At 29.7% G+C, this 16981-nt stretch overlaps 1 protein-coding gene across 3 annotated transcripts in view; it reads left to right on the top strand.

The window, feature by feature from the left end:
* Window positions 1-1179: 1179 nt before the first annotated feature.
* Window positions 1180-16981, top strand: part of LOC106691925 (uncharacterized) — a gene marked incomplete at its 3' end in the record, with an annotated part of 20229 nt that continues 4427 nt past the window's right edge. Inside the window, 12 exon segments of one of the 3 annotated variants that reach the window (XM_067050983.1) lie at window positions 1180-1391; window positions 1610-1729; window positions 1824-1949; window positions 5309-5451; window positions 6374-6476; window positions 7613-7732; window positions 7836-7885; window positions 9225-9282; window positions 11278-11363; window positions 14741-14953; window positions 16362-16504; window positions 16848-16894. In XM_067050983.1, coding sequence (XP_066907084.1) covers window positions 1856-1949; window positions 5309-5451; window positions 6374-6476; window positions 7613-7732; window positions 7836-7885; window positions 9225-9282; window positions 11278-11363; window positions 14741-14953; window positions 16362-16504; window positions 16848-16894 — 1057 coding nt within the window. 3 annotated transcript variants of the gene reach the window in all.

Here is a 16981-nt window from a genome sequence, read left to right as displayed (position 1 = left end):
TTCATCTCACGAAAGTTCAGATCCGCCACTGCATGGCGGAACATGTTAAAATTACAGTAAAAGTAAGAACTCCCAAAGTCGGTATACAGAAAAACTCCACTACGAAAAATATTTTGATCCTTAGGAAGCCATAATATGATTTCATGGCATGAGTGAAATGTAAGAAAATATTTGTTTTTATAGTTGCGAATTGCAAAAACGTTACAAATTGCAAAAACAGGCGCTTGCGTAGTACAGTTTTTTCGAATCAAAATTTGTATCCTGCATGAGCCTGACGGTGCTATTTGTTTTGAATCATATTGGAAACCACCTCATAAGCAATATAACTATTAGGTAATTGAGGTGGTTCCTGGAAAAATAGTATTTGCGACCAAAATCCTTGTTATGGAGATTGGACTTTTAGAATCCTCGATATCTATTATTTTACCTTAAAAGTTTCAAAGCAGTATCATGATTTTTAAAGTTCACAGAAGTATTTGATTAAGAAGTTGATTTTAATACCACCTTTTTTCCATAGAATGGTTTAGTGGTAGTGGAGTTTGAATTTTCTTTCTAGTTTTTGTGATTCTTTAGAACAAAATAGTAACAAACCGTATATTATAGAGAAAACATTTTAAAGGGTGCGACACGAAAATTTGTCGATGTTTATAAGTGAAATTGAGAAGTAAATATAGGTCTAAATCTGTTTATACCAATAGACCAATGGTCTAAATATATATTTGGAATCTAAATATGAACCGTTTAAAAAACAAAAATGTTCGAATGACCCAAAGCTTACCTTACACGGTCAGTATTACTGAGTGTGGTATAAATAGGGCATTTGTCAATATTATTTTTATTATTTACTCCTGTGATGGTCAATATATTGACGCGATTCGTTATTAAATCCAAGTTAAGGCACCCATACATGGTCAGAATGACAAAACAACCAAAGATAGAGGTTCAGATTGATCGTTTAGGGGTAATATTGATTGATTACCGAGAAAATTTTGAAATCCGATAATTCAAAACATGGCCAATCAAGCTATCTGTTTATTACGAATCGAAAGAGGCATTGCACAAGACTCTCATTGTTCAGTATCAGTCAAACTGGTAGTGTAGGTGTGATTAATGTTGGTCTGGCTACCATTTTTTTTAATTAGGGTTATTATCTGTTTGAGATTTTTCTGGACAGTTAGGAATTGTTCTTTGCGTCCGGGACGGTTTCATGGACAGTAAAACCTTTCGGGGTTCCGACTGATTGTGAATGAAAGGTTAATTTGTTCGGAGTCTACCAAACTATAGAAGCTAATAGGAAAATTTTCTAGGTCCGGGATGGGCTTGTACAATTTGTGGGTTACCATGAATTCAATCAAAAAGTCGGCTAAGATTACAGGGTTACCTTATCATTGGTACTATTTTATTATCAACACAATATACTTTCTTACAACTTTTAAAAATAGTATATAGTTCTAATAAGATTATTTATAACGTTTTTACAAATTAATAAATGTATAGTAAAATATAATATACACATTAGATATAAATTGGTTCTTATAAAATAGTGTGAAAAACAATTTATTTCACTGGCAACTGACTAATGCACATTTAAGTGACTTCTTCTTTTTAGGTTTTGCTTTTACTTTCTGCATCTACTGCTTTGTTTGTATACGTCTATTAGTAAGTTTGAACTGAGCAACGGTCAAGATTAGAGAATTATTAAACAGTCAAAACAGATTCCCTTTTTTAGGTGCATACAATTTCTCTTGTACTATGAGAAGGATCATTTTTTTTTAAAACTTTGGTCCTTGAATAAATACCTACTCTTACTAATGGTTTTTCAGATTATTCTCCCCTTGATTTGTAAACTTCAGAAATGAATAACAGAAGAGAACATCGCAAAAAAGCTTATAATGATCTATACAGGAAGTATTTGAATTTTATGAAGAAGACTAGAGTCAATAGATCACGTAAATATTAGTTTTATTTTTTAAATTGCATTATACATATTTAATTGTTTTAGAGTGACTAATGTTATTAGTTGAAAGTCACTTCTTCCTTAGCATTATAATCCTTTTTTGATTAGGGATTCTTCTATACTTGTCAAAGTAATAGAAGAGTTGACATTTTGTTAATAAGCTTCCATACAATTTGATTGATACTTCTTCAACTAATTATTTTCTTGACACTTTTTGTTACCTGAATTTAAATTTAGCCGATATATTGATGAACACAGTATTTTTTTTATTTATTAACTATTCTTCATAATAAAAATAAATCTTTAGTTTAATTAAAATTAAAAATTTGTTTATAAATTGATTATTTAAATTTTTTGTTTCCAACAATTATGGTAGATTAGCTTTTTTTTCAAAGATACTGGCTGGACATTTAGAGGAATATATTTATTGATTGTCCTTATTTCATTTAAAGAACACCATGAATACATGTACTACCATGAGTACATGACCAGCCTATATGCTAAACTTGTCATTCCCCATTATCGATAAAGCATATAATTGAAGAATGCTCATCATTTCGTCAAGCCTGCGAAAATAATTAAATTCCTCTTACAAGAGAATTGGCCCTTAAAGACTCAGCAGAATCCATAGACAAATTAATAAAAAGAAACTCTTCTGAAAGAAACTCAACTTTATACTAAAATATAATCCACCAATACCAACCAGTGTAAAAAGGAAATAGTCTTCATTCAACTATCAAATGTCAAAGACAAGAAGATAAATAAAGTAAAAAGGGTGTAATAACCTAGATGTTGATCGCCCTGAATAAAAATCTAATCTAATCTAATCTAAATGAGTACATGGAATACAATAGTATTCCATCATAATAAACAGTGATACCCAACCTTTAGGTTTAGGAAAGTGGCAGGACCATTATATTATCATTTGATACAAATATAGTCAAATGCTATTTTTTCATCAAAAGCTAAGAAATACTAGAATGCCTACACAAAAGGTGTACAAAATTGAAGAAAATGGATGGTAAGGTAAAAAACTGTGTTGAGTTGACATGGAATAATTCTTTCCTAAATTATTTTGAGGAATCCCTGGAAGAGGCTCGTGGAATCCTGTTTGGGAACCACTGGTATAGTGGACGTATAAAGGCCATGGACCATGGGCAAGGAGGTGACAAACACCTTATTTGGTAGAATAAAATACATATGGACTGTGGTTCGATTCCTCCCAGAAAAGCAAGAATTTTAAATTTTGTGTTTTTAAGCAAGTCTAAGTTTTAGTTAAATAGGAATCAATAACTCAAAAACTGTTTGAAGTGATTGAGTTCCAACTGCTTTATTATAAAGTAGATAAAATATCCTTCATGGAATATGATTTAGCTTAACTGAATCTATCTTTAGAATTTTTTTATAAATCACACATCTTTTAGAGAAACTTCCCTGTTTAATTAGCTCATGTCAATTAAGGTGATTCTGAAGAAGATCAAATAATTGAGATATGAGATTTTTTTTTTTTTATTATTTTATGTCAATTTCATTATTATTATTTTTTAAACAGAATTTCTATTTTACACCTCATTAAATATTTTATTTTACATCCTTAAAACACTAAACATTTTTTTTACTTTTCTGTGTGAAATGGGACCACATGACCATTGTACATCTAACTTTTGGCAAATCCTTGAACACTCAAAAATTATTCTAGGTAGCCTTTCATCTACCTAGAATAATTTTTGAGTGTTAGCTTCCAAGAGAGATAGCTTTATTTATTTATTTTTTTTATTTATTTGTTATTATACTTTATTAAGTTTATTCATTTAAAAAATTATATCTAATATGGTCTGACCAGATTACAACATGTATCAAGCGTTATCAAAATAACACATAAAAATGATAGACATAAATTCAATTTAAATATTAGTTTTGACTACCAGGGCGTTGTGGAGGCTATACAATTTTTAAGCTAGATACGTACAATATAAATTGATCTCAAGTGATACAACTAATAATTTAGTTAACTACTACTAAAATGAAAATAAAGTAAAAAATAAAAATTATTAAAAAAATAATAATAAAAATAACTGAAAGGATTTTGAAGTGAATAATAAAGCAGTAAATTTACAATTAGTGAATTAATATAATAATGAGAATAAAAATAAGGATCCAATAATATCTATTACTAAGCATACATATTCATTGCTAATTCTAATTGTAATATAATAAATGAAATATGTGGAGTTAAGAAAAAATACAGGCAGATATGGTCATTTGGTGAATCAAAATAAATTATTGGAAATCATAGAAGTAAGAAAATACCCAGTAAAATATTTTTATTTATTTATTTTTTTTGTGGTCGATTTATTTATTAGTTCTTATGGTAGGCGATTGAACAGATATGGTACCATATAGTTCAAGGTACATTTACCAAATTTATTGCTAAGGGTGGTTTGATGTATTTAATTTTTTTTTCTAACTCAATTCTGTAGATTTCCAATTTGCTTAGTTCAATTCTTTTCTCAAATTGCAATTTGCTCAATTCTGTAGATTTGATAATGCTTCTCTGTTAAGTACAAATTGGAGGTAATAAATTTTATATGAGCATACTCTTAATCTCTTTAAAACATTTACTATGTGTGGTTCCCAAGAAAAAGTATCATCCACATTAACACTTAAATACTTATATTTTTCTACCGCATTTAGTATTTTACAGCAACATATTTTTATATTATTAATGTTAGTGAGACAGTCACAGTAATGGGATTTAATTTCAGGATCATTTATAGAAAGCGTATGGGGTGATTTTATCAACATAATGGCCGTTTTATCTTTGTCAACTATGAGACCTTTGTCATGAGCCCATTTTAAAAAAAATAGAATAGTAATTTTGTGATTTTACCAGAGCTATGTTGTCATTTTTATGGTAAGTGATAAAAAGAGAATCATCGGCAAAGAAGTATTCATTGTCACTTGTAATAACTTTTTGAATGTTGTAAAACACAAAAATATAAAAACACAAAACTTTAACTTTTTGCTTTTCTGTGTCAAATTAGACCATAGACCATATGAATATTTCTGTTCACAACTAAGGTATACCTACTTTTCTATGGTGTACCGATTCTGATGCATCATTTATGGACCATTTGGTACTTCAAGTTTATTCATTATTTATTTATTTATTCCTAAATATGTAATCCTCTTTAACGGCCATTTAAGCCATTGTTCACTCTATGAATTATAGGTATTTTTAGTGGTAGCTAATAAATACATTGTAATGTTATTTATCTGAAATCGACTAATTATTTTTTGTTTTATAGAGATGGTAAAAGATTTTTTGTTATGTATTTTTTTTTTCTTCAGGAAATAGGCTCTTACAGAGCACAAATAATGAATTATCCAAGGAGATAACAAGACAGAAAGAGGAAATAAGGAAGTGCTCGCTGATAAATTCAAATTTAAAAGCTGAAATATTTGACTTAGCAATGGATAAAAAACATTTAATGGTATAATAAAAGTGTTTTTGTATAATATTTTCATGTTATTACCTAATTAAATATAATTACTAGTTTTAATATACTTAATGAGTTTTATTTAAAAATATGGAATGAACAAGTTCGTTATTTCTGAGGTAGACCAGTTTTGTGATCCTTTGTTATTTTTGAAATTTATTTTTAAATTTGCAAAATATTTAATTGATTGAATGAGTTGAAAATAATATATCCTGATTATTATTATTAAATTGCTGATTCTATTCATTACTTGTTTTGTTTTTAGATTTTATTTCTCTATTTGTTCATCTTCCTTCTATGCTTTACAAAGCCTTGATTATTTGGTATTTTATTTGACATGCCTTATTTGATTAATTGATGTTTTATTAGACCAACCATTGAATAGGAAAAAGCCTTTGTAATTTTATTTTCCCGAATTAAAACTGTTACAGGGGGGGTGATGGTAGCAGCATGGTAACGCGCCTGTCTGCCATCCCATAGATTGCGAGTACGAGCCCGGTCCTACCGGGGATTTTTTCAGGCAAAAAATTATGCAATACTCACTCACAATCTCTCCCCAGGCATTTGTGAGGCCCGTTAGCCAATGGGTGACACTCACAAAAATAGGCGTGGGAGTTACGGACCCATCCTATGAAAACCATGTCAGTAAACGTGTGATGTATATCTTAAGTACATCATACGAGGCCTTGGACTTCCATGGTCTGTCGTGCCAATGAAAACAAAAACTGTTACAAATATGTACATTTATGAGACTCTTCATAAATTATAAAAATCCATGTATAATAATTTACACCGCTTTTGATTATAATAAGTTATTGTGGTTTCAATCCCATATGACTTCTTAGTATTAAATAAATCATATTATGAAGTACTTTTAACTTATATGATTGTTGTAGGTTTTGATTTATTTTTCTAGGATGATAACAGAGGGCTTTACAAGACACTAACTACCCTCCGCAATGATACTGCAGTGTTTGAGAAAAAGATTAGCCACTTGTTGAATAGCTTAGATCCTGAAAGTGAGTTATTGAGAGTGAAGTATTCTTATTATTTAAACTTTTATCTTATTTTTCATCCAAAGCATTGAATAACTATTTAAATATAGTTTTCATATGTGAATAACATGTTTTCATTCAAATGTGTGTTTGGTTCCAATCTAATGACTCTTCTGAACCAGTGATAGCAATCTTTAGTTGCTGTTACAGTTAAGAAATTCATTGTAACAAGATTAATACAGAGAGAAATGCTTTATTCAATTGCCTAAATATGTGGGTTGCTATAATACACAGCATACTAATCGATCTAAGTAGACATAATATAAACTCTGACATTAAGAAATTAACAATGATGCAATGTTTTCAACACAATACAGTGTTTTTTTCCTTTTATAATTAAATTACATTACATTTTTTATTTATTTACTTTATTATTTATTTTTTGTTTCTCTGTAATTTTTTTCTTTTGTTTTGTTCTTAACTGTTAAGATTTTGCCCTTTCTTAACCACTCTCTTTTTATTATTTAAATTTATAGACTCATTTTATGTTAAAACTTCCAGTCTGCATACATAAGAAAAAAGAAAAAGAAAGAATAACAAAACAAAGTTATGTTGTAAAAATAAAGTAGTAATAAACTTAAAGCAATTTTAGCAAATATGAAAACTACTATTTCTATAAAGGTAAATGCCATCAATGATTTGGTAGTACATCAAACTAGCTTTAATTTGAGTGCTTACAGAAGTATGCATGTGTAATGATTTAGGATGTAGATTTCCCAAAATAAGTTCACTAACTCTTGAAGTACATTTTTTATGAAATGTTGCTTTCTAAAAAGGTATATCTCTGAAACTATTGAACGTAAATAGCTCTTTTAGGGCTTATATTTTAGCAAATTTACTGAATCGATCTTCTACTAGGTTTTTTAGTGTTGTAGGTGTGGAGCTGAAACAGTAAACATTTGACAAGTAATCTGATCTTCTAAAAAGCTCTCTTGTTCTATTTGCATTGATTCCTTATTAATTGATACAATTAATCTCTTTTCATAATGGATTCCTGTGCACAATTTTCTTAACTAAATGTCTTTTACTATAAAATTAGTGACTCCCTTTTTTTTTAGTGATTGTCAATTTGTTGCAATAAAAATTTTTTGTTTCTGCAGTTACATCGCATGAGGTTCAGAATAGACTTTCGCTACCAAAAGTAAATGGACAAGTAATAAAGAATCCAAGGGATATCCTCCAGCAGCCTGAAACTAATTATCAGAGGTACAATTTTAAAGGTAATCTAAAGAAAACATGATGATTTCTATGGCAACCAATTTTTAACAGAACCTTCTTGAAGTTTTTGTTTTCAATTTTTTATGAATTTTTTTTTTCCTTTAGACTTCATTTATATTCAAGACCTCTCCCCAATCATGGAAGAAAATGCCGAGGTAAAAAAGTTGATTAAGGTAAATATTTTGTTATCTGATTTTTTTTTTTAATTGATACATGAAAACTAAAGTTATGCGAATAAGTATTGTCAAATACCAATAAAAGGAAGTTGTTTTATCATCTGTCTCTTTTTATTACTAAATTATATTAAATAAGTCTTCCATAATTAGAATATATCACACTCTTAATGTAATTATTACATATCCCAAGAAATATCTTTTCAAGAAGTTCTTATTTGATGAAATTAAATGAAGAATTCATCATCATCATCATTAGAAATCAACTTTTAGATGTTTGACTATTTTTAGTTCAATGAGATAGCAAGCAAAATGAGTTTTAATACAAAATAAAGTTTTTTAAATCCATTTTCTCTGAAGTTAGATTTTTGAATCAGATTAATATTGCATTAAGAGTGTATCATAAAGTAATTGATCTATTAAATATTATTTTTATGACACATTTTTGGTAAACAATAGACCTATGGTTAGATAAATTTTAAAATTTACTTGCACATTTGTAAATATGGAAAACCAGTTCACAGAAGCAAAATTCTAATTTACAACTAAAAGCAGTAGTCTCATAACCAACATTTTTTGTTTATTAATCCTATACTAGAAGGGCTCAATTTAATTATATAAATCTTCAATGATAAGTACTTTCACTTTTAAGGGAACGGAAAACAAACTAGAATAATGGATGTAATAAAATTTGTTCTGCAAGTGAATAAACTCAGTAGACAGCAGAGCATTCCAGAATGTTGCTTTTTAATAGAAATATTGGAGTTTATAATTACAAAATTTTTTTACAAAGTACTTATCACTGAAGATTTATATATTTTTTTTTATTATAACAGAAATTGCTTTGATAATGAAGTAAGGGTTGTATCATGCATGAAATTTATTAATTGTTCCTTATGAATCTATCAAGAAAATGCATGGGGTTCCAAACTTTCTTTAATTTCTTGTTGTGATTGTATTAGGGAATTAGATTCATGTTACCAAATGTATTTATAGTCATATATATGGTTGAGATATCAATTGTTATTAGTTAATTTGAAACCAAAATGAACAAAGTTTGGCCATGGTTAATGAAAAGCATGACTATTTTTCAAAAAGGAATTTTCTTTATATATTAAAATAATTTTTTGTAACAATATAATCGTAATTTGTTCAATTTTAATGGTTTTTAAATTGTTCGAGTTAAGTTAAGGAGATAACTTTAAATATTTCCAAAACTATTGCAAATAATATTCTAATTGGGATAAGCTTGGCGTAAAATCAACTTATAAAAATGACTTATTCAGAAAATAATTATAAATTTTTATACTTTTCCATAAAGCCTTCTGACATTACTAGAAGATTGGGACATCGTGCAAAAGTACCTCATCCTGACAAGTGTAAGTAAATCATTTACAAAGTTTTTTCAATTTTTATCATTACAAATATTTTATTGTTGATAAGATTATCGTATTTAAGTTGAGACTAAAAATAACTACAATAAGAATATATCAAGATAAAAAACCAATCGTTTCATGTTGTTAGTAATATTTATCTCTTGAACGTTTGGAAAATAATAGTCTATATATGGTTGTACTATGTCATATCGGTTTTAAATAGGATTATGAACATGTTAATAGATACCATTCCATCAAAATTTATTAACTGTTTGATATTGTTTTTAATGAATCTATCAAGAAAACATTTTTGAGTTATTCGTATGTACTTTTAGCTGCTTCTTGGTAGACAGCCTTATATTCTTGTACAACTTAGTTTCAAATCTGAATAATACTTCTTTCTACCCGTTTAAATTTTACAAGAAAGGAATCTTACCAATTATTGGTTTCTACTGCTTCATTGCTTCACTGAATGTCTGATAATTTTTTCCATCTGGTTTATATTATATTATTATTCTAGTTTATATTGGGTTGTAAAATAAGTTTGTAGCGTTTTTCGATATTTCAATTTAATCCTCTCTGTGTTTATAAAATCATGTTTACTTGGTCAATAGTGTTTACATGTTCTAAAAAAGGATTAGTTAAGGTACTTTTATGCATTATTTTCAGCCGAGATTCCTTATCTTTAAGTGCCATTTTGCTTGCTCAAAATGGAAGAGAAAAAATTCATTTTTATCATTTAATGATTTTTTTTTTTCTGAATAGGAAAATCTGCTGCACAGACAGTTAGCAAAATTTGCAGTGTGTAGGTGATGATGCCTTGGGAGAAAGCACTGTCTGGAAATTTTGATTTGGAAGATACAAAGCACTCGGGTCGTCCTTGGTCCCAGAATTATCCCGTGTCATATATCCTGAAATAGTGAGGCAACCCTCACTCTATGACACAGGATATCGCAAAAACGCTTAACATATCTCATGCAAGTGTCTAAAATCATTTGGGGGCTGCGGGATATGTTTCTTGAAGTGATATATGGGTTCCTCACAATTTGACGGAAAATAATTTATTGGACCGCATATCCATTAATGATACCCTCAAGCAATTTTAATGATCCATTTTTAAAGAGGTTGATAACGGGATGAAAAGTGGGTCCTGTACAATAATATTGTGAGGAATAAATCCTGGGGAAATGAAGTGACCTACTGTTAACAACTCCGAAAGCAGGATTACATCCAAGAAAGGTTATGCTGTGCATTTGGTGGGATTGGAAAGGTGTCCTTTATCTTGACCTCATCCCGCTCAACCAGACCATTAATTCTGCAGTATACTGTGCCCAGTTGGAAGAATCAAAGGCAGTAGTTGAGCAAAAGCGTCCATCATTGGATAAGATTTTCACTTATTTCGAGCCCTTCAAAACTCTTTTAACGGGAAACACTTCAATTCGCTTGAGGGCTGAAAAATGAAATAGAGGAATTCATTGTTCAAAAATCTGAGAAGTTCTGGGAGGACGGAATTAAAAAATTACCTCAAAGATGGCAACATGTAATAGATCAAAATGGGTCATATATAATTGATTAAAAATATTTACAAGAATCTGAAGTTCTTATTGAAATCACCAGGAAAAAACACTATGAACTTATTTTACAACCCGATAATATCATTATAATCTTTCTATATTTTTCTTACCTGAAATATAGAGATTGTAACTTTTTAGAATCATATTGCTGTGAGAGAGATTCTGTAACAATTTAAGCAACTTTTTTTATTTTTTATTTCAAGAACTGAAAACCATAATCTAAACCCCGATTTATATTCAGCTGTTGCCACTGTCTCTTGCTGCTGTGATAACTCCATTTTTTGATTTAGCTCCATTCCAGAAATCATTTTTAAGAACTTATCATTTATTTGTTTTTATAGGAAATTGCAATTGAAAAGTAATTATTTAATTTTCATTTGATATATTTAATTTTCTTTTTAATTTAAATTGTGGTATTATCAAGGTTCTGAAAATATAGAAGTTCATGGATCATTGCTCGATGAAGGAGTGGAAACCAATATTATTATCTGCTCTCCATCTTCATCTAGAGTAAGTAATACATACTGAATTTATTTACATTTTTATTATGTGTAACACTAGTTCCTTTCAATTTTGTGTTAATTACTCAATCGAGTTGATATTTATTTTATTTTATTTTTTATGACAAGCATTAGGACTGTACCTTTGCTAAAAGCATTGTGCTGTTAATGTAACTTGTATTCTATTATCGTTATTTTAGAATTTCACACTTTCTTGCTTATTGGCAGACATATTCATCTACCTGAGCCGAAGTCAAGTGTCAGGCAAATCTTTAAATATTAGTTTAAAATCTCAAATTTTAAACTATATCTACATATATACTATATAGATCTACTATAAGGCAAATGCTTAGAGTACAATCTTTGCAGAGCTACTTTACCTCTTAAGGTTTCTTTACATGACAGTGCTTAATATCCTCACGATATTTTGTAGATAGGGTCAATAGGAAGGCCTAACTGCGAAACTCACATTCTCTACTTGAGCAAATTTGATAGTAAATCTGAAAAATCTCTTAATTTCAACTTTTAACCTTTAATTTATTTTTAAAATAAAATTAAAAAAAAATGTGTGTTTATGTAGTGAAGATGTTTTTACTGTAAAATTCCCTGAAGTGGAAAATATAAGTCAAGCAGTTAGATGAGTGGTTCTCAGCCGGTAACCTGGGGAGAGCCTTTAGGTGGTCTATGGTAGGGTACGGAAAATTATATTTTATGAAGACTTAATGTTTGAAATGCTGAAAGATTCATAATAAAAGTGCCTCAAAAAGCACTTTTAAGCAACCTAATTTCTAAGATAGGACCAAGCACATGGTTGAATTTCCATCTTAGTGGTCACAGATTTCTGCAGGTTGGGCCCCACTTAGTTAGACCCTTCAATCTCAATTTTACATCAACGACATCCATTCATTGTTATCTTCTCTGCATATACATTTCCTGCCAGTTTGGAGGTAACAATATGATAACGAATGGCCAAATTAGACCCTATTTTATTATAATAAAATAAATATCATAATGTCTTATTATAATGTATTTATTAAAAATGGTTATATCTTTATGATTACGAGGGCTGTTCAGAAAGTAACAGACGTTTTGGCTTATTGTGGCGATGGGTGGGGATAGAGCCACCATCTTGGTGTCATTCAGTACGCATCCAGCTGTTGTAGCATGAGGATTGTGCATTCTTAACTGTGTGAGTCGTAAAAATGTGCCCAGCAATAGAAAATCCTGCCACTTGTGAAGTGCGGTCTGTGATTCGGTTTTTGTTGGCTCGAAATAACAGGCCAATTGAAATTTATCGTCAGCTTTGTGATGTTTACAGGCAGGGAATGAGTGAAAGCCGACTAAGGCAATGGTACATTGATTTTAAAAATGGCTGTACCAGTGTTCATGACGAGGACCTCAGTGGTAGGCCTAGCCTTGTGACTGATGACCTGGCAATGCAAATCAATACCAAAATTCTTGAAAACAGTTGTTCATAATTACAGAATTGTCAGAACATTTTTCCCAAATTTCACGGGTTCTGAAAATCCTAACAGAAGACCATAATAAAAAGAGACTGGCTGCAGCACTGACCTTTCTCCAAGAATACAGCACAAATGGTAATGCAGTTCTGGATCGTATCATAACCTGGGACAAGACTTGGGTGAAGCATGCCAACTGTGAAACAAAACAGCAGTCGATGGAATGGGCACAAACACATTCTCCCAAGAAATCAGGAAAGTGTTTCCAAACGCTGTCAGCAAGAAAGGTCATGGCTACTGTGGTTTGGGACTCCTAGGAAGTGCTTCTCGTTGATTTTCTGGAACGTTGAGCTACTCAGAAAGGTCTTGTGAAACACTAAGAAAGTTATGGCACGCCAAACAAAATAAGCATCGGGGAAAACTTAACACCAAGGTGTTGTTTTTTCATGTCCACACACGGCGAATCGTACCTTGGCACTCTTGGATGAGAGGTGTTTGACCATCCACCATACAGCCCGGGTTTGGCACTGAGCGATACCACCTCTTCCTAGCAATGAAAAAATGACTCAGTAAACAATGCTTTGATACTTACGCCAAACTGCATGCCAGTGTAAACCAGTGTTTGAAATCGCAGGTGACAGATTTCTACAGAGAGTATTGAAAAACTTGTGCCATGGTATCATAAATGTCTTAATTTTAATGGCGATTCTGTAGAAAAATAGCTTAAGAGTGTACCTTTCAATTTTATAAATAAACTTTGAGTTTTTCAATTTGTAAATTGTTTATTTCAAAATGTCTGTTACTTTCTGGACAACCCTCGTATTTATTATAAAGTATAATAATTTTAATAACTTATGTAATCATGCCAACGTTTTGGCCAAAATTTCTACCATTCTACCCAGCATTCTTACCATAAAAAAATTAATTTAGCCAAAAACCTTATTCACCGTGGCCTTTTCCTTTTCTGATTCCCATTTTCATGAGAAAAACACACACCGCATTAAACAGATACTCTTAGCTAATAACTTCCCCCTCCATATCATTCATAAACTTATATACAACAACAAAAATCATCTTACCACTTCACCTAATTCTTCACAACCCCTTTCTACCCCCTTATACAGATCACTTCCATACATCCCCTCTCTTTCCAATAACATCTAAAAATTCTTTTGTTCTGCTGTACCTAAACCTTCATATTACTTTTAGACCTCACAACACACTACCTAATACTCAACACTAAAAGATCCTAATTCATTGTCATATTCTGGCAACTTCGTCATCCTTGCTACGTATTTTTTTTTTACATCCTCTCACACACTTTCCTCTTTTAAATATTTTCTACTTTTTATTTTTTCTATTCACTTCTTTTGTCTAACTTAACTTCATATTTTGTTTCTTTATCTTATATTATAGTTACATTTATTTTTTTTCTCTCAATTTTATTTTATCTTTCCATATTTTAATTTTTAAATTATTAATAAACTAAAATATTCATATACCTTTGCATTATATAACTTCAAATTTTTATTTTATTTCCTTAATTATGTTATTTTTACTTACTTATTCAATTATCTATATTTACATTTTATTTTCCACTTCTTTCATCACTTTAATTTTATTAATTTCAATCTGTACAATTATTTACTTTTATGTCATTCTGTTTATATTTTATTTTTTGTATTCATTGGTTGTTATCTTTTTCTTTGTTCTTAACCCTGATGAAGGCTAGAAATTCTTGCCGAAACGTTGGCATTAATAAATAAGTTATTTCAACTTATTTGTGTTATATTTATTATTATATCTTTTCCTCATATAATTCATCCACAGTCAACTATATCTCATCATTATAATAATTTTAAATAATATTATTATTAATTTAATATATATTTTATTTCTTATTTGAAATAAACTTATTGTTTTGCAGATGCAGGATTTTTCCAAAGAAATAAAAAATGTAGGAAAACAATCCACAATTGTTGAAGAAGATACTATACAAAATGTTATGAATAGTTCTATAAAATTATTGTCTTCACCATCCAGTGGAAGTAAATCAAGTAATACGATTTCAAAGGAATCGATATCATCGCCTAGCTTACCTAACCATTCTGATAGTCATCATACACCCATCAAGAAAAATGTATGTCTAATAATCTCTATTTTCCTAGAACTAAACAATGTGTATATTAACATTAAAGTAAGACAGTGGTTATAAATAATCTTCTCTCAAAGTTGAAGAATGATCTGGTATTGGTTAAATTCAATTTTTTTACCTTCAGTTCCCTCCCCTCCACCCATTATTACTAGATATCATAATACATCATTCTTTTCTTAATAACTAAGTTACATTATAATTTTTTATTAATCTCTTGTTATTTTTTTCTTCTTTACTGTTTCTTTTTTATCCTCTTTGTTCTGATCCCTTTCATCTCATATTTCCCTTTTTCTCGTGGCCCATCACAATCATTCAATTTATTGTACAAGTTTTGTTTAAATTGATGGACTTACCAAATGTTCATTATGCTCATATAAAAAAAAAAATATGTTAGAAAACAAAGTTATGAATCAATAGAGATGTGAAAATAAATTAAAATAAAATAATAGTGGTAGTAGTAAAGTTAAACACAAATAAATAAGTTAATAATTAATAAATAAGTTAAACACAATTAAATAATATTATAATCCTTAAGTATCCATAGTTACCCTCCACTCTCTTCTCTGGGCTAACTCTAAGATGTTTCTCCTTCAGTTAGATTAGCTTATTATCGAGTAGCAGGGCTTTAGAAGCTCATTATAACATTATTAGATCTATTAACATTTCTTTTCTTCAGGCATTAAGAAAAAAATTTCTGTTGATAAAATGTCTAAAAAAGAATAGATTCGTAATACAGACATAGATGCCCCAATATTATTTCATTACCAGTTCTTGGTTTCCTCCAAAAGCCTTAACTTCTTTGCTCTGTTTTAAGCTCATCCTACTTTTTCTATTTTATATGTACTGCTACCATTATTTGCTGATTTTGTTTCATCTGCTATATGTATGATCTCACACATGCATGATCATCTTCACCAGGATGCTAACTTCTTGTATATGCCAAGCTTCTCCAGTGCTTGGTACAAGTCCTCTCTGTCATAACTACTGTATCCTGCCATAAAATAATGGTTAATATTTTATGCTCATTTACCTTCTTAAAATCAACGGATAAGTGTACTTTTCAAATCAGAATTTAATATGCGAATTACAATATTTAAAACACTGTAACCAATGTAGGATTTTTCTATCAAAACTTGATTTGTAACAGCTATTTTACTTGAGCAAAACAAAATTTTGAAATAAACTGAATACATTTTTGGTGTAGAATTTTTATTTGACGAATCGCCCTTTACTTTTGATAAGTGGCTATTTTAACTTTTCCTTCCTCAATTTGTTTTTTCAGAGGTTTTTTACCCATATTGAAAAATAAAATGGCTGTTTGGATTCACCTGTGATTGATATCAGTAGGTACTAATAATAATAATAATATTCCTTCCTTTTTTTTTTTTTCTAGGAAAATGTACCCCTTCTTCCAACTATTGAGGTTGTTCTACCATCTGATAGTGACAATGAAAACACCTTAAATGAAAAATCGTTCCCTTCTGCTCTTTTTACATATGTTTTTCCTCGTAGGAGAATGCTAAATAATGTGTCTAGGTACGTATGTCATTTTATAGAAATTTCTTTTACGCATATATGGTTTTATAAATCTTATTTTTTTGTTTGGAACAATGCATTGGTAGATCTTCAAAAACTGAGAATGAGCGTGACTTATAAAAAGTTCTGAAATAAATATGACTGAGAGATTGATCAGCCCAAGGATTCACTTTTTATTTTCACTTACCTATATGTGAATTATATACTAAGGGAGAATCCTAGTTTTCAATTAACTAAAGTTCTGTATGTTGTAAAGTTAAACTAACATATTACTAGAACTGATAGTTTTTATTAAAGTTACACTACGGTTTGTAAATTCAGTTGTATTTCTTTGTTTGTTTAGTTTGTGTCCTAGAAGTGTTGAAGAGGAAGGCATAGAGGAACTAAATAGTGAGTTATTTACAGTATAGTTGAGATTCTTAGTTTAAGAAATAGCAAAATATTATTTAAAAAATGTTTCAAAAGCGAAATATGCTG

This window comes from Halyomorpha halys, unplaced genomic scaffold, assembly GCF_000696795.3.
Source record: "Halyomorpha halys isolate HHAL.00 unplaced genomic scaffold, Hhal_1.1 Scaffold5072.1, whole genome shotgun sequence".
NCBI classification, from domain to species: domain Eukaryota; kingdom Metazoa; phylum Arthropoda; class Insecta; order Hemiptera; family Pentatomidae; genus Halyomorpha; species Halyomorpha halys.
The sequence above is the reverse complement of the archived record's forward strand: the minus strand, read 5'-3'. Positions and strand labels throughout refer to the sequence as shown.